This window comes from Macaca mulatta, chromosome 4, assembly GCF_049350105.2.
Source record: "Macaca mulatta isolate MMU2019108-1 chromosome 4, T2T-MMU8v2.0, whole genome shotgun sequence".
Taxonomy (NCBI): Eukaryota; Metazoa; Chordata; class Mammalia; order Primates; family Cercopithecidae; genus Macaca; species Macaca mulatta.
In genome coordinates, this window is record NC_133409.1 from 106865969 (window position 1) to 106885644 (window position 19676).

At 35.6% G+C, this 19676-nt stretch overlaps 1 protein-coding gene across 1 annotated transcript in view; it reads right to left on the reverse strand.

Annotated features, from left to right (window-relative positions):
- Positions 1 to 9541: 9541 nt before the first annotated feature.
- IRAK1BP1 (interleukin 1 receptor associated kinase 1 binding protein 1) overlaps positions 9542 to 19676 on the reverse strand; it is a 35073-nt gene continuing 24938 nt past the window's right edge. Inside the window, 2 exon segments of the mRNA NM_001194610.2 lie at positions 9542 to 10262; positions 10367 to 10497. Of these exon segments, the coding sequence (NP_001181539.1) occupies positions 9992 to 10262; positions 10367 to 10497 (402 nt within the window). The 3' untranslated portion in view covers positions 9542 to 9991.

Sequence of the window (19676 nt, forward strand, 5' to 3'; positions counted from 1 at the left end):
CTACTAAAAACACAAAAATTAGCTGGGCCTGGTGGCATGCGCCTGTAGTCCCAGCTACTGGGGAGGCTGAGGCAGAAAAATCACTTGAACCCAGGAGGCGGAGGTTGCAGTGAGCAGAGATCACGCTACCTCCTGGGTGACAGAGTGAGACTCTGTCTCAAATAAATAAATAAATAAATAAATAAATAAATAAATAGAATAAAAAAATAAAAATAAAAATAAAACAAGTGTTACCTCAGTTACCAACTAAGCAAAACATCCAATATAATTAGGCTACCTCAATATTTCATTTTGTGTGTGTATTCAACACACAGACAAAATAAATATTCTCAGTAACAGCTTCTAAAGTTTTAGTTTTAACACAGAAACTATGGATTAATGGGTCTCTGTAATTTCACTTCCCCTCCTCGGGAAAGGATCTTCTGTTCCTAGTGAAGAAAACTTTTCTTGCAGTCGAAGCTTCCTCTTTATTTTCATCACAAATATCAGGTGAGCTTTTATCTGGACACACAAATATAAGACACCTGTTATATGACCTCAAGTTTTATGGAAAATATGTTGCTTGAATCAGGGGAAATAAATTATGGCTATTTATCATTTATTTTAATAGAAATAGGTATAACTGGGAAGAAAGCTAATGATATGGTAATGTTTCTAATTAGTTTTCAATCCAATACCAAAAAATAAAAATTAGTGACGGATTCACACAGTAATTAGAAAAACACCTAGCATTTTAAGTGTAAATATTTCTAAAATAATTTGCACAGCAAAGTTAGTAAACTTGATTTTCATCTTTTTTCCTCATATACTGCTTAGAGATGCATCTTGGAAGACATCACTGTGGAGTTGTGTACAAATAGTGTAGTGACAGTTTGCAACTTTGTGTTCTCCTAGCAACTGTATCAAGATAGCATTTCATCTCTCAGGGGTATGACAATGATTCTGCTCAGAGTCTTCAAAGAATAAAAAGGTTGCACTATACTCTAATTGTCTTACTTTCTTTCTTTCATCCTGGAAAAAATAGCTACCATCTTTCAGAGGAGATCTTTTTACCCATCATTTAAGACAGTATTTTGGGATTTCAGGGCAGAAAATAATGTGATTAATTAATATTTTTTTGGCAAATAAAACATATAAAATGACATGTGCACATTTTACCATTTATGTTGAAAGGTGAAGTCCTGGAATAAAAATCTCCTAAAACCCTGGTATAATCATCCTTTTGTAAATATTTGGGGGAAAAAAAAAAAACAAAAAACCTAATCCAAGATCAGTATGCATTTTCCTTTTGCAGTGGAAGTTTGTAACTGAATCATCCTCCCTAATCATTTTCTTGGGGTGGGGAGTAGAGGAATGTGAGTCAATAAACTGTAACTCTCCATGTACTTATTTGAGATTAGTACAGTACTTTTCAAAAATATTTTGGTGATTTGAATACTTACACATTATACTTAGCTTTAAGACAAACACAAACTCTTACTAAAATATTTTCAAAAACTAGCTCTGATCACTGATGGGCAAAAGAGGGCAAACAATTTTGAAGAAAAATGAGGTCACTTAGTAACCTTAGGTGACAGCATGTAATTTCTGAAAAATACATACTTTTTAGCTTTATCTCATGAAAACTGAAGCAAGAAGATGAGGACAATGAAAAAGTGACCTCAATCTGTTCTTTGTCCACTTTGTTTCATCTGCCATTTCCCAATAAATCTGCAAAATAAACTAGGTTACTCAGAAAAAAAAAGAGTATTCAATCTCCTATATACTTGAGGATAATTTATTCCAGCATATATAAAATCTTACTTCTAGCTAGACTTACTTCTAGAAGACTTAACAAATTTCTCATGTATTTTATTAATTTCAATCATTTTAGTGAATTTTAAATTTCATCCCTTCTTCATAAGTGATGTTTCTTGGAAGTGTAGCATCAGAACTATACTACATCCGATACTGCCGATCATTTTAAAATATTCTTTAGATTTTTACTTTTTTTTCCAGTCTTGACATTCACTTAGGTACAGATGCATTGCATTTATCTGTGGGTGTACAAAATGTATGGATAATATTTCTAGGTTCACGCCTGTAATCCCAGCACTTTGGGAGGTCGAGGTGGGTGGATCACGAGGTCAGGAGATCGAGACCATCCTCATAAACACGGTGAAACCCTGTTTCTACTAAAAATACAAAACATTAGCCAGGCGTGGTAGCATGTGCCTGCAGTCCCAGCTACTTAGGAGGCTGAGGCAGGAGAATCACTTGAACACTGGAGGCGGATGTTGCAGTGAGCCAAGATCATACCACTGCACTCCAGCCTGGGCAACAGTGCGAGATTCAACCTCAATTAAAAAAAAAAAAAATTCTAACAAGTAGCAGACTGAAAAGTTACCATTCAAAGTATTACCTCCATATATTCTGGAAGTAATATTATAGGCCCTATCATGCCACACTATTTTTCAAGGAATTTGTTGTTTCTTCAACTGCATGTCTCTGTCCCTTTCTGAATATTCTAGTTCACATACAGAGAAGCAGTAGTTGCATGGCTCTTTGGACACTGCTGATGTTTCAACTTTTCCTGTCATCAGGGTTACTGTGATCGACTGAGGGCTGAAATCTATCCAAAACTCGGAGCTTCACGCATTCTCATAGTTATTTAGGTGGCTGTTGCAGTGTTATGTTTCCAGAGTTATCACCAAACAATATGAAATATCATTAATTAATATTGGTCAATGAAGTGTCTAATCTTTTAGAGAAAACAATTCTAAAGCGTTGGATTTAATATTAGAGAGATCAATTCTCTATTTCTTCTTTTTCAAGTATTTAATAATTGAATATTTTGAAAACGAATGTAATGCTTCAGAGGAGTAATATTTTGGGATACTGTAAATTCTCAACATTCCTACAAAATGAAAGCCATATAGTCATTCTTCAAATGTATGCTGACTTTTGTGGTTTGCAAGTAAATTCTCTTTAAAAGTTTTAGCTGCATATTCCTATTGATTTCTTTGTGGATGACATGAATCTGTATCACTAAATCTTTTATCTTTTTAGGAATAGGTATATTGAAAATGAAGATGAAATCTATGCTTACTTTGTACGTATTGAGCTAGTGAAATATTTGATATATTAAAAATAATTCTGTATTTTATTTGGTTGACATTAAACTTTGAATTAATTATACTTCACCTCCTATTCCCTATAGAATGTAATACCTTGAAGTTTTCATGATTAATTTAGTGCAAACTAAAAACAATTTCTTTTGATGCTATTTAGTTACTTGGGCTGGAGTTGATTTATCTGAATTGTTATACTAATTCTTTTTTTTTTTTTTTTTTTTTTTGAGGCAGAGTCTCGCTCTGTCGCCCAGGCTGGAGTGCAGTGGCGCGATCTCGGCTCACTGCAAGCTCCGCCTCCCGGGTTCCCGCCATTCTCCTGCCTCAGCCTCCCGAGTAGCTGGGACTACAGGCGCCGCCACCACGCCCGGCTAATTTTTTTTGTATTTTTAGTGGAGACGGGGTTTCATTGTGTTAGCCAGGATGGTCTCGATCTCCTGACCTCGTGATCCGCCTGTCTCGGCCATTCTTTTAAAGTGAAATTATAATATATATGACTGATTCAATGGAAGAACAAAGCATTACCTTTTTGTATGAGCTATACATTTACTATTGCTATCAAGTACAAATATGATTTTCTAAAATATGCTTTGGAAGTAAATGCCCATGGGAATGAATTCAATTTAAGCATCTGTTTATTAAAAGTTATAAGTTTACTGAATTTATTAGATGTAATTTTATAGTGGCTGCTGTCAGAATTTCAAAAGCAACTTTCTCTGGACAGTAAGTTATGGCCTTCTGGTGAGGAATGTGTGGCTTAAGTGGTAATCACCCTCAGTGGCAATAGGAGGTAGAGGGCATAGCTGATCCAATTAGCTTGAAATGAACATAGGTTCTGAAATGATTTAAGAGGCTTCTTTACACAACAGAATGTATGTTGTCGCATAGCCACAAACTACTTTTTGAGAAAGCTAAGCTCTGGAGAAATAAAAGCATGCTTATTGGACTGTAAAACGTGCAAACACAGTTTGAATATATGTCCTGCATTTCCCATCCCTGCTTCCATGTGTACCAATGTTCAGGTACTTTGCCATAAACAGTATCTGTCTTATTTGAGAATAAAGCAGGATACCTTACAGCCAGCTTTTTTCCTCCTTATTACCCAAACGTTGGGAAAATAACTGTTTCAGGCATAGCTCTACTCTTGAGGAGTTCATAGTCTTGTGAAGGGGAAGATAAAAAATAATTAGGGCATAATTAATGTGATCAGCGCAAAACTGATGTCCATATGAAGCACTGAAACTATGTGTCTGTTTTTTACTCTTTGCCCATAATTGTTCCTTGAAAAAAAGGACAGGTGACAGAATCTTTATTTTTGAAAGACACTGAAAAAGTATCTTATTCTGAAAAATGGACATACACTCCCACACATACTGTCACTGCCTGACCCCTGCCTATCACGTGGTAAGCAACATGGCATTTGGGAGTTTTTTTTTTTTTTTTTTTTTTTTTAATTCAGGGATCAGTAACTTATTTCAGGATCATTTTAGATTAGAACTTTCACCTCCCACCTGGGCTTTTCGTTTCTTAGTGTGTAAATTATTCTTAGTTTTTGGTTCACTAATATTGTCTTGTTAATTATACTGAGCATACACAACCCTAATAAATCTTTTTCTTCTTTTCTTTTCTTTTTTTTTGCCACAGTCTTGTACTGTCGCCCAAGCTGGAGTGCAGTGGCATGATCTTGGCTCACTGTAACCTCTGTCTCCTGGGTTCAAGTGATTCTCATGTCTCAACCTCCCAAGTAGCTGGGATTACAGGCATGTGCCACCACACCCAGCTAATTTTTTTTTTTTTTTCAGTAGAGATGGGGTTTTGCCATGTTGTCCAGGCTGGTCTCAAACTCTTGGCCTCAAGTGATCCACTTGCCTCGGCCTCCCAAAGTGTTGGCATTACACGTGTAAGCCACCATGGCTGGCCTTCTAATAAAGCTTAAATCCTATGTAGCAAATAACATAGTATGTTTTTTCTTAGTCTTTTTTTTTTCACTCTTATAATTAACCAACTTACATTCAGAGTCCAGAGCCAGCATTTGTTCATTTGACATGGGATTCATGATAATTCACAGGTGATATGGCTATCTGGGAGTAATTGTTGGTTGGGATGTTGAAGAAGGGTTCCAGGTATTGCTGAAACAGAAATATCCTCCTGATGAACAGGTTTATAAGAGTTTTATTCGTTTAATAGTACAAACAACCCTTCCTGAAAGATTTCTATTAATATTACCTCTCTTGAAGAGCAGTGTCTGATTTGAATTACCCACTGTGAACTAGTCTTGTAAGATACTGGGCATTTTATGTATGTATGTATGTATGTATGTATGTATGTATGTATGTATGTGTGTATGTATGTATGTAGATGGAGTCTTGCTCTCTCACCTAGGCTGAAGTGCAGTGGCATGATCTTGGCTCACTGTAAGCTCCACCTCCCAGGCTGAAGCATTTCTCCTGCTTCAGCCTCCCGAGTAGCTGAGATTACAGGCACATGCCACCACGCCCAAGTAATTTTTGTATTTTTAGTAGAGACGGGGTTTTACTATGTTGGCCAGGTTGGTCTTGAACTCCTGACCTCAAGTGATCTGCCTATCTCGGCCTCCCAAAGTGCTGGGATTACAGGCATGAGTCAACGTGCCTGGCCTACCCGGGCATTTTAAATAAATTTAGGCCACACTAGGCTATGAGTAGAAGCTATTTGGGGCTGGGTGCAGTGGCTCATGCCTGTAGTCCAGCACTTTGGGAAGCTGAGGCAGGATTGTTTGAAGCCAGGAGTTTGAGACCAGCCTGGGCAACATAGCAAGACCTTATGGCTAATAAAAAATTAGCCAGGCCTGGTGGTGTGCATCTGATGTTTCAGCTACTTAAAAAGCTGAGGTGAGAGGATTTCTTGAGCCCAGGAGATTTGAGGCTGCAGTAAGCTATGATTGAGCTACTTGCACTCCATCCTGGGTGACAGAGCAGCAGTCGCAAACAACAACAACGACAACAACAAACTCAGTGATTTGGTTGCAAATACCATACGTGTTAATAGTAAATGTCTAAATGTTAGCTCAAACTAATTTATATAGGTCTTTTTTTGTTGGAATAAATAAAGAATTTGCTTTCATTTTGGAATGCAGATAATCATATATTAACTCCCACATTTGATCTCATAATTCATGCATTTATTTTAGTAAGCTATAAGAACTCCTCACTATTACATTCTTATCAACAAATCTGACAGAATTGAGATATCCCTAGCCCACATTCCTGAGAAGGAAAATTACAAAACAATAATTATAGGATATGAGGTACAGCATCTTGAGTTACAAATTATTTTTCTAAGTCCTATTTGTTTACATTGAACTCAAACTGACTGTCAAATAAGAATACTGCTAAAAGTACATTGTTACTATAAAAAAAGGAATTTTTAGTATGCAACTGAATGGAATCCTAAAATTCATTATGAATTATCAGTAATATATGAAATCTTATTTTAATAGCATTTCCTTTTAAAAAGGAGTTTAGAATATAGTGGGTCTGTTTCAAATACCCTATTTAGAATTTTATTTTGTCTTTTGGAAAACAGAAATTATAACTTTCCACTTTCTGGAAAGATTTTTTTTTTTTTTTAAGGGAGTTCAAAAGAAGGAAATTCTAACAAGATTAAGTTTAGGATAGGTTTATTCTAGTAGGCTTTGTGGCACAGGTCTCCCTAAGTAATTCATCATAAGAATCCAGTGTATGCCACATATCAAGAAATTAAATTGCTATCAACTGACAACTAAATTTGATACCCTTTAGTATACAGAATACTACACATAAGTCTTTCCAACCTTTGAAGGATTTCTTCCCTAAGATCTTCTATGGAAAGATGTAGGATTGTATACTTTACAGGATTTTTTTTTTTTTTTTCAGAAGCAACATCTTTAAAAGTTCCTGGATATTCTAAAAAGTGCCTGCTAACTTAAAAAAAATTGTCTTTAGGTATTTCATGCTAAGTTGAAAGCTTCTTTATCAAATATGATGAAACCAAATATAGCATGAACCCATAGCTAAAAGAAAAACTACCCATGTGATTAAATTTTTATTGAGAATGAACAATTTTTTTCTTGATGCACAGTCTCATTCTACTTTTCTGTACAACTGGATAGTAACTTTTGGTAATAAAAATTCAACATATGTTACATTGGTTTTCTGATAACTTTATTTTTAATATGGCTATTTAAAAATTCTTCCAAATGGAGGATTTGGAAAAGCCAACTTTTAACTGAGCCGACAATAATCAAACAATGCGGTTGATATATTTTGGCTACTACTTTCAGAGTGACTGCTATGTGCTAGCCATTGTTCTCATGATCATGTATTTATCAACTTTAATTCTTATAATGACGCTGCAAGGTAAGTACTATTAGTCTCTTTCATTTGTAAGGAAAAAGGAAGATTAAAGAGATTAAAGTAACTTGTCTTTTATCCAGCTAGTAAATTTTCCCAGCAAATATTTGAGAGCATACTTGGTATTGGCCTTGAGACTACCTCTGGGGCTGGGAACACAACTGTGAACAAGACAGACAAGATCCCCATTTTTAAGGAGCTTACAACTCCAGTTTGAATATAATGGTGTTGGACTCAAACTCTTCTTAGCTTCTACTCTTCCCCTACAGCAACACTCCAATAAGATGAATAAAATTGTTTCAGGACCACTTTAAAAAGTAGGTGAAGATGGACACTGTATACTGGAATATGTTGTAAGAAAGTAATGTTGGTATATAAACATCCAGATTTATCAATAGAAAAACGCTATGACCTAGATGTATAGAGAATGGAAAGCCTATGCTGCACAACAGATATGGCTTATGATTGCCTGTAGATAATATGTAATTCAACAGCAGTAACACATACTTGCTGTCAACTTTCAAATGGCCTTAAGAATCATTATTATCTCAGTGTTGGACCTTGCTCTGTCCAGCAAGGTAGTCACAAGCCATTTGCGGCTTTCAAGTACTTGAAATATGGCTAGTGTGACTGAGGAACTAAATTTTAAATTTTATTTAATTTTAACTAATTTAAAAACTGATACTTGATCCAGTTACAAGATTTTTTAGGCATGCTAGAACAACCTGGGTATGTGAATCTCTTTTTCTCAATTGTATATTTTAGGAAATTTAAATATGGATCAAATATTTCTGATGAAAATTTAGCATCTGAATTGAGATGTGCTATAATGTAAAAAAATACACTGCATTTTGAAGGCAAGATAAAACATAAATATCTCACTAATTAAAAAAATACTGATTACATGCTGAAATAATATTTTTGCTATATTTGGTTAAATAAAATCTTATTAAAATTAGTTTCAACCCTTTCTTTTTTAAAAAAGTTTTATTTTTAAAAATGTGTGTACAGGGCCAGGTGCGGTGGCTCATGCCTGTAATCCCAGCACTTTGGGAGGCTGAGGCGGGGGGTCACAAGGTCAAGAGTTCAAGACCAGCCTGGTCAACATGGTGAAACCCCATCTCACAAAAATTAGCCAGGCATGGTGGCATGTGCCTGTAATCCCAGCTACTCAGGAGGCTGAGGCAGGAGAATCCCTTGAACTAGGATGGTGGCGGTTGCAGTGAGCCGAGATCGTACCACTGCACTCCAGCTTGGGTGACAGAGCAAGACTCCATCTCAAAAAAGAAAAATAAAAAACGTGTGTATTAGGAAATTTTAAATTACACGTATCATTTGCTTTGTATTTGTATCATTTTAAGGAGTCCTGTTGGAGTCTGATTCAAATATTAACTCTTTTATTTTTGGCATCAAAACATTTTCCCATTATACCTCATTATTCTTTTGTAAAAAGCTATGAATTATCTATCACTATTTCTATTCATGTTGTGAAGTTGTTAAGGTTGGGGTTATTGTCTGCATCAAATGGTTTCTGGTCCTAGTAAAGAAACTGTTAGATGTGAGATAGCCCTCAATAGACTTCACCTTCCTACACATATTGCTAGGTGTGGCTACCATGCAAGACCTTGACTGTACTATACCTGGGCCATTTCTCAGTATTGAGTTTTGAGTGAGCATCTGTAAGGGATAAGGCAAAGAGCAGGTTTGCATCTGTTCATGGATAAAAAGCAGTGAACCCTCCAAGCTCAGTATTCTTTACCTACAACTAAAGCCCACTGTATATGTAGCCATATTGTGTATGGCCATATCATTTTGCCCCCACGGGACTTGGGACAAGGGAAGCAATGAGAATGTGCTGATGCTTATACTCCTTGTTGTGCCATGAGTAACAGTCCTTTGTTTCTGTCCAGGAATCTCATGTCTTCTGTTAGCATCCATGAAAAAGTAACAGAGTAACTACTTAGCTTCTAAGTAAAGTAAAACCAAATATCACACCTGACAGGATACACTTAAAATTATGTATTTATACTCATTTTTAGTTGTGGAAAATTATTAGGTTTGATGGGATATAAGAATTCTTTTACATAAAAAAGTTTGTCTTACAATTTAAAAAGTTTAACTTATTGAAGCCTAGTTTTTACATAAAATTTGGTTTTATATAAAAATGTGGCTGAGAAAATGTTAGCTTAAATATCTTTAAAAATTATCAAATGCAAGGGTCAATATTTGTCCTTATAATAGAAATATTACACATGTGCTTGTATGAACTGTCAGTATATAAGTATATACATAATACATTTATTTCCCAAGAGTGTTTTTCAGAGTAGTCTTTTAAAAATAGAAAGTGAATGTAAGTATTCTGTGGGACTATATTCAAAGATTTATAGATTTTGGAAAGAAATAGCTTATCTCCTATACAATATATATATATATTCAGGACAAAAGCAAACATTATAAAAAGTATAAAAATAGGTAAAAAGATACAAGTACAATAATAATTTGGTTGGAATTTCAAAGGTGCTTTTTTCTCTTCTCTTTCCCCTTTATCTCAAAAGTTATAAATACTTTTGAAGCAGCATGTATTGTTGCACTTTTGATTTTTTGTTGTACAGTTAATGAACTTGAGAGTCTGGATGACTGGTGATCATCTATTTGGCCTTCCCATTCTTTTGTTTCTTCTTCTTTGATTAGTAAAGGTTTTCCTAAGGTTTGGCCAACAAGGTTACAGACTTCTTGAGCTTTGCGCCACGCATTCTCAACAGCAACAAGACAGGCTTGCCGTCTTAGGAATTAAATGGAGAGATTATTAATATGACACTCAATGAAATGTAGCACTGGATAGTTTTGTTTAAAGAATATCTTAGTTAAAGATGTGCTTAAACTTACCGAAGATTCTCAACAGAACCTGGAGTATGATAGAACTGGGGTGGGCTGATGACAACAGAGCTATCTAGCTTTTCAACAAGAAAGTTACAAATATTTTGCATTTTTCCAAATTCAGTAAATGTAATGCAGACCTGTAAATGAAATGACACGATATTATTTTCATGTCTGATGTACTGTTTCAAGATTTTCTCTGCATCTAAGTAAAAAAGTATAGCCAGATGATGAGGTCATTATATAGTATGTAACAGATTTTTAAAAGTCTATTTGATACTTGTAACTGAATTATTTTGTTCTTTTTTTGCTTTTGAATTTTCAAATTTAATTAATATTGTCTTGAACATTAAAAAATTTATATTTTAAACCGGGGATTTTTAAATGAAATTGGAGGAGTTTCCCTTAAATCTTACTACTTGGCTAAATTTTAATCCTGATAACTCGACATGATTCCTTTGTCTGGTCAATGCCCTTAGCTTCCTGATTAGTAGTAATTATGTCATACGTCACTGCTGTCATTGAGAAATGTTTCTTCTTCCAATAGTTCTGTTCAGATCCATATGTGGAAGCTAATGTATTTCACTCTGTCTTCTGCCTTTAAATATGTGGAAGCAGTCCTTATATTTGGCAATACTTTAAAACTGGTCTGTAAACTCTTCAATGAAGAGAACTAAACCTTGTCTTTTTTTTTTTTTTTTTTTTTTTTTAAGAGAGACAAGATCTTGCTACGCTGCCCAGGCTGGAGTGCACTGGCACAATCATAGCTCACTGCAGCCTCAAACTCCTGGGTTCAAGCGATCCTCCTACCTCAGACTTCCAAGTAGGAAGGGCTACAGGCATGCACCACCATGCCCAGCTAATTAAAAACAATTTTTTTGTAGAGGTGGAGTCTCACTATGTTCCCCAAGCTGGTCTCAAACTCCTGGCCTCAAGCAATCCTCCCACCTCAGTGGTTGTAGGCATAAGCCACCACACCCAGCCTAAACCTTTTGTTCTAAAGAACCCTTACACAATCTCAATATGCAAAACAAAAAGTACAGATATTAGAGAATAAGCTGGAGTAGCAAAGACAGATATAAGATAACCTCACCTTATACAATGCAGAACATCTGTCTTTAATCATATATATATACATATATATATATATATATATTTTTTTTTTTTTTTTAAGACAGGGTCTCTTTCTGTTTTCCTGGCTGGAGTGCAGTGGTGTGATCATGCGCTCACTGCAACCTCAACCCTCGGGTTCAGATGATCCTCCTGCCTCAGCCCCCTGAGTAGCTGGACTACAGGAAAGTGCCACCATACCTAGTGAATTCTATTACTTTTGAAAAAGGGATAGGACTTTGTAACCACCATAACAAAAATTTAGACCTGTTCCAACACCCCTAAAAATTATCTCGAGTAACTCCTTTATCAGTTCCTTCCCCAGTTCCTAAACCCTGGCAACTAACTGATACATTCTCCATTGTTAAAGATTTGCCTTTTTTAGAATGTCATATACATGGAAGCATACAGTCTGTAATCTTTGAGACTACTACTTTCATTTAGCATAATATATTTGCAATTCATCCACATCGTTGCATAATAGTTTTTGTTCCTTTTATGCTGAATAGTATTCGTTATATGATCTAATCACAGGTTTTTTTTTTTTTTTTTTTCCATTTAGGTTGCTTCCAGTTTGGGGCTATTATAAATAAAGATGCTGCTTTTTCAAAGTAGTTCTAGATCCTTTGTATTTCCAAATATATTTTGTAATCAGTTTTTGTCAATTTCTATTTTTTGAAAAGCTGGCTGAGATTTTCATTAGGATTGTATAGATTAATTTAGGGAGGACTGATATCTGGAATAGTGAATCTTCCAAACCATGAACAAGAAATGTTTCTCCACTAATTTAGGTCCTCTTTAATTTCTCTCAGCAATGCTTTGCAGTGTTTAGCATACAGGTCTTTCACATCTTTATAACAGATTTATACCTATGTATTTTAAATTTTTTGATGCTTACTAGTTCTAATAGCTTTTTTGTAGATTCTGTCAGATTTTCTACAAAAATGGTCATGTTGTCCATGAATTAAGATAGTTTTACTTCTTCATTTCCACTCTGGATGTCTTTCATTCTTTTTCAAGCACAATGGTGAAAGAAGACATGAACGAAGACATCTTTGTCTTGTACCTGATTGTAGGCACAAAGCATTCAGTGTTTCACCATTAAGTATGACAGCTGTAGGTTTTCATGGATTCCTCTTATCAGTTTGAGGAAAATCTCTACTGTTCTTATTTTACTGATAATTTTTACTAGGAATAAATAAATAATAGATTTTGTTAAGTGCTTCTTCTGTATCTATTGAGAAGATCAGGTGATTTTTTTCAGTTTGTTAATACAGTGAATTAGATTGACCAATTTCTCAATGTTAACCAACTTGAGATACACAACACTTGGTCATTAAGTATTAATATTATTCTTTATACCTACATGTAAAGGATACATGTGTGTGTGCAGTGTGTATGCGTGTATGTGTATAAATCATTAAATTTGGCTAAAATTTAGTTTATGATTTTTGCATATGTTTATGATGGATATTGGTCTGTAATTTTCTTTGCTTGTAGTGGTATTTTTCTGGTTATCTTCTGACCTCAAAGAATGAGCTAGGAAATATTTCTTCCTTTTCAGTTTTTCTGGAAGAATTTGTATAGAATTGGCATGATTTCTTCCTTACACACTTTCTAGTTTCCTTTTCAACTTCTTTTTTGACACATGGGTTACTGAAAAGTATGTTTTTAAAATTCAGCGTATTTGGGGGATTTTCCTGAGACCCTTCTATTAGTGGTTTTTAATTTAATTACACTGTGGTCAGTGAACTTTGTACGATTCAAATCCTTTTTTTTTTTTTTGAGATGCAGTCTCGCTCAGTCGCCCCAGGCTGGAGTGCAATGCCATGGCATGATCTCGGCTCACTGCAACCTCTACCTCCCGGGTTCAAGTGATTCTCCCGTCTTAGCTTCCCAAGTAGCTGGGATTACAGGTGTGCATCACCATGCCCAGCTAATTTTTGTATTTCTGTACAGATGGGTTTTCACCATGTTAGCCAGGCTGGTCTTGACCTCAGGTGATCTGCCCACCTCGGCCTCCCAAACTGCTGGGATTACAGGTGTGAGCCATTGTGCCTGGCCAAATACTTGTATATGACACAGAATATGGTCTATGTCGGCAAATGTTCAATGTACACTTGAAAGGAATGTGTAGGCTGCTGTTTTTGGAGTGTTCTATATATGTCAAGCAGGTCAAATTGGTTGACAGTGTGATTCAAATCTGATATATTCTTACTGATTTTCTGTCTATGGTTTTATCAACTTGAAAAGGGGGGGTATTGAAATCTACAAAAACTGTAGACTTATTTCTTTGTAGTTCTATCATTTTTGCCTTAAGTATTTTGTAGCTTTATTATATGTATAAATATTTAGTGCTGTATGTCCTCTTGATTGACTTTTATCGTTATGAAATGACCGTCTTTATCTTTGAAAGTCTTTGCTCTGAAATCTACTTTGATTACTATAGCCACCCTAGCTTTCTTTTCATTTATGTTAGCATGACATATCTTTCTCCATCCCATTAATTTTAAACGATACATGTCTTCATATTTAAAGTACACTTCTCTCAGGCAGCATGTAAGTGGAGTTAACTTTTTAAATACAACTGAAAATATCTGTATTTTAATGAAGGTATGTGGACCATTTACATTTAATGTGATTATTGATATGGTTAAATATAAACCTGTGGTCTTGTTATTTCACTTTTACTCATTTTCTGTTTTCTTTTTGATATTTTTATTATATTATTTCATAGCTTTCATTGACTTATTAGCTGTAACTCCATTATTTTAGTGTTTGCTTTGGATTTACAGAATACATTTTTAAGTTATTACAATCTACTGTCAAGAGCTAGAATACCATTTCACATACACCTTTATAACATTGTACTTCTGTTCTTCCCTTCCTGACCTTTGTGCTATTGTTGTTATATATTTTATTTTTACATATGTTATAATCCCCATAGTTTATCATTATCATTTATTTAGTCATTTTTTTTTTTTTTTTTGAGACAGAGTCTTGCCATGTTGCCCAGGCTGGAGTGCAGTGATGTGATCTCGGCTCACTGCAACCTCCGCCTCCTGGGTTTGAGCAATTCTCCTTCCTCAGCCTCCCAAGTACCTGGGCCTACAGGTGTGAGCCACCATGCCTGGCTAATTTTTGCACTTTTAGTAGAGACGGGGTTACGCCATGTTGGCCAGGCTGGTTTTGAACTCCTGACGTCAGGTGATCCACCTGCCTCGGCCTCCCAAAGTGCTGGGATTATAGACGTGAGCCACTGCACCCAGTCTAGTCAGTTATCTTTTATATAAATATAGAGATTTCTAAAGAGATTTATATTAAGAAAAACCCACATAGTGTAAATTCCTATTTCTTTCTGGTATCATTCTTTCCTGCTTAAATGATGTCATTTAAATTTCTCAAAGAGTAGGTCTACAGGTAATGAATTCTTTCAGTTTACTGGAAAAGTCTTTGATTGGTCTTTGTTTTTGAGCACTACTTTTGCTGGATACATTAATAGAAACTCTTGGTTGAGATATATATATATATATATATATACACCTTTTAGTCGTTTAAAGATGTGGCACAACTGTCTCCTTGCTTGCACTGTTTTCAACAAGAAATCTGTTGTCTTATCTTTGTTCCTTTGTAGATAATATGTCTTTTTTCCCCTCCTCTGGCTGTTTTAAGATTTATCACTGGTTTTGAGCAATGTGATTATAATGTGTACTGGTGCATTTTTTTTTTTTTAATTTATTGTGCTTACAGTTAGTTGAACTTTTTGACTCTGTAGGTTTATAATTCTCATCAAGTTTGGAGATTTTTGGGTCATAATTTTTCCAAGTATTTTTCTTGTCCCCCAATTTCCTCTGCATTGGGACTTCAATTATATGTATAACAGGCTATCTGACGTTGTCCTATGTTTTATTAACTCATTTTTATGTCTTTCTTTTCTGTGTTTCATTATGGATAGTTTTTATTGCTACATTTTCAGGTTCACTAAGCATGTCTTGTATAAGGTCTAATTTGCTGTTAATCCTATTGAGTGTATTCATTATCTCATACACTGTAGTTTTCATCTCTGGAAATTCAGTTTTTTTTTTTTTTTAATATCTTGCACATCCCTCCTTAATTCCTGAGCATGTGAATTACAGTCAAAATAACTTTTAATGACTATGTCTTTTAATTCTAACATCTGTGTCACTCCTGAGTTGGTCTGATTTTTCTCCTTATTATGAGCTTTACTTCTCTGCTATTTTACAGACTGGAAATATAGGTAAACCAAATTAAGATAAAATTTCATAGAAATAAATGTAAAATCCCGTAGTTCACACTAAAATAGCAGTAACACAGTATAAGATGAAAGAAATATGATTTAAAGGTAGCACATGATAAAGACACTTTTATTGGTTATAATTATTATGACTATAAGCTGAATTGAGGGAACAATGTGAAGCAAATGCCAAAAAGTTAATTCAGTCTTACATGTGTTATTAGAAATAAATATTCTAGAATAAGGGAGATAATCAACTTTCTCTAGTTTGGACTGGCTAAATCATAAGCAGAACAATGTAGTTGTAGATGGTTTAGAATGAAACTGGCTAACTAAAGAAAGAGTTTGTTACATAAGAAATGGCCAAACAGGATTCTTACCCTGGAAAAGAAAAAAGTAGCATCAATATTAAAATGAACTTCAAGTATATATTTTAAGGAAGAAGTATTTACCTTGTTTTGTTTCTTCTTACAGAAGTACACTAACCTATGGCTACTAGTGAGACAATTTTGGCTTAATGTTCAAAGATTCTGTATTGATCAGATGTCTGAAATGGAATGAGTCTTATATATTCCTGCCTATATATGTATAAAATATTTCACAATAAAAATAAATATTTAAAAAAGATTGGATGGAATAATATATGGAAAATGCTTAACACATAGCAGGCACGCAAGGAAAAGGAGGGGGAAAGAAGAGGGAGAAAACTATATGAGAAGTTACACTACTACCTTTTCTACCTGATACACAGTATTGAATACCTATTATTTCCCAGGATTAAAAAATTCCTCTAGGCTGGGCATGGTGGCTCACGCCTGTAATCCCAACACTTTGGGAGGCAGAGGCAGGTGGATTGCCTGAGGCCAGGAGTTCGAGACAAGCCTGGCCAACATGGTGAAAACCTGTGTCTACTAAAAATACAAAAATTAGTCAGGTGTGGTGGCAGAGCCTGTAATCCGAGTTACTCTGGAGGCTGAGGCAGGATAATCACTTGAACCTGGGACACGGAGGCTGCAGTGAGACAAGATCACGCCATTGCACTCCAGCCTGGGTGACAAGAGCGAGACTTCATCTCAAAAAAAAAAAAAAAAAAAAAAAAAATCCTCTAAACACTAAGGTTATAACATGAAAATAATGTAAAAACTGGAAAGAGTACTGGTATAGGAATCACAGAGTTAGGATTTTAATCCAACCCTCCTTCCCACCTCCAGTCATTCACCTACCATTAAAGTCATCACTTAGAAACTTTCTTTTAAAATTAAATCAACAGTCAGTGTTTGTATTATTATAATTGTTTACAGCTGAACAATATAGTGTACTATGATCGCATTTCTTTTCTTCTAGTCTTCATTGAACTCCTGGGAGTTAATAATCACTTCATTTTTATTTGTTTGCTTTCTTAGCTGTACATGTCCTTCAAACCCTCTGACAAGAGCTATAAAATTCAAATAAATAGGTCAAATTAATTGGGTAATCTATGAGTTCCTTTATTTTTTTCTTGGAGGCATTTTACTGAAGCCTTAGTCCTCCTGTCCCCTGAATCTGGGGATATTCCTTTGCCATTACCTGGGAACTCCTGTTTTTCTATTTCTTGGTTTACTTCCTCATGTATGGTAGGGAAATGTTTTGAGACCTTGTATGCAGGAGTGATGTTTCACATTTTTAACATCTTTAAGAGGGCATTAATCCATCAGATCCTGGTCAAATAAAGAACAGTGTGACAGTTCTGGTCAGCCCTGTCTGCTTGTCCTTGTATTACCTTCTCCTTTACTGTTTTTTGGATGGGTAAGGATTTCTAGATTAGACATTGTTTTCTCTCAGAATTGGAAGATGTTGCTGTCTTGCCTTTTAGTTACTAGCTTCCAGTGTTGACACTGAGAGGTCCAACTGCTGTTCAGATTTCTGACCCTTGGTTTGGAACTATTTTTCTTTCTCTAGAACTTTTGGGGTCCTTTTATTCCTGGGGTTCTAACATTTCCAGTACGCTTTGATGAGTTTGTTGTTGTTGTTGTTCATTGTGTTGGGCACCCACTGGGTCCACTGAATATGGAAATTCAAATCTTGCATTTTAGTACATTTTGGAGAAATTTTTTTGATTATTCTCTTTCACTCTGTGCTCTCTTTTTGGACTTTTTTTTTTTTTTAATTATACTTTAAGTTCTGGGATACATGTGCAGAACATGCACGTTTGTTACATACACATACCATGGTGGTTTGCTGCAACCATCAACCTGTCATCTACATTAGGTATTTCTCCTAATCCTATCCCTCCTCTAGCCTCCCACCCCCCTGACAGACCCTGGTGTGTGATGTTCCCCTCCCTATGTCCATGTGTTCTCATTGTTCAACTCCTACTTATGAGTGAGAACATGCAGTGTTTGATTTCCTGTTCCTGTGTTAGTTTGCTGAGAATGATGGTTTCCAGCTTCAACCATGTCCCTGCAAAGAACGTGAATGCATCCCTTTTTATGGCTGCATAGTATTCCATGGTGTATATGTGCCACATTTTCTTTAACCAGTTTATCACTGATGGGCATTTGGGTTGGTTTCCAGTCTTTGCTATTGTAAATAGTGCCACAACAAACATACATGTGCATGTGTCTTTATAGTAGAATGATTTATAATCCTTCCGGTATATATCCAGTAATGAGATTGCTGGGTCAAATGGTATTTCAGGTTTTAGATCCTTGAGGAATTGCCAGACTGTCTTCCAAAATGGTTGAACTAATTTACCCACCTATCAACAGTGTAAAAGCGTTCCTATTTCTCCATAATCGCCATTCTAACTGGCATGAGATGGTATCTCACTGTGGTTTTGATTTGCATTTCTCTAATGACCAGTGATGATGAGCCTTTTTTAATGTTTGCTGGCCACATAAATGTCTTCTTTTGAGAAGTATCTGTTCATATCCTCCACCCACTTTTTGATGTTTTTTTTTTTTTTTTTTTTTTTTGTAAATTTGTTTAAGTTCCTTATAGATTCTGTATATTATCCCTTTGTCAGATGGATAGAATGCAAAATTTTTCTTCCATTCTGTAGGGTGCCTGTTCACTCTGATGATGGTTTCTTTTGCTGTGCAGAAGCTCTTCAGTTTAATTAGATCCCATATGTCAACTGTGGCTTTTGTTGCAATTGCTTTTGTTGTTTTAGTCATGAAGTCTGCCCCTGCCTATGTCCTGAATGGTATTGCCTAGGTTTTCTTCTAGGGTTTATATAGTTTTAGGTTTTACACTTAAGTGTTTAATCCATCTTGAGTTTAACATTTTTATCTTTGAAACAAAGATAAGCGGCATGGTAGGTGGAAGGTAGATAAAGAATTTCATGCCTTTTGGAATGAAATTTTCGGATATTATGTCAAAAGTAATGTTCTACTGTCTAATATTTCTTTGTTTTTTTATTTTTTATTTTTATTTTTTTGAGACAGAGTCTCACTCTGTTGCCCAGGCTGCAGTGCAGTGGCATGATCTTGACTCATTGGAACCTCTGCCTCCTGGGCTCAAGCTATCCTCCCACCCCAGCTTCCAGAGTAGATAGGTCTATAGGTGCCTACCGTCACATCTATCTAATTATTGTATTTTTTTGTAGAGACAGGGTTTTACCATGTCGCCCAGGTTGGTCTGGAGCTCCTGGGCTCAAGCAATCCGCCCACCTCAGCCTCTCAAAGTGCTGGGATTACAGCCTTGAGCCACTGTGTCTGGCCTCATCTATTCTTTAAAAAAAAATTATTTAGGGCAGGCTGGGTGGCTCACGTCTGTAGTCCCAGCACTTTGGGAGGTCGAGGCAGGTAGGTCACTTGAAGTCAGGAATTTGAGACCAGCCTGGCCAACATGATGAAACCCCGTCTCTACGATAAATACAAAAATTAGCCAGGTACCTGTAATCCCAGCAACTCCAGAGGCTGAGGCAGGAGAATCACTTGAACCTGGGAGGCAGAGGTTGCAGTGAGCTGAGAT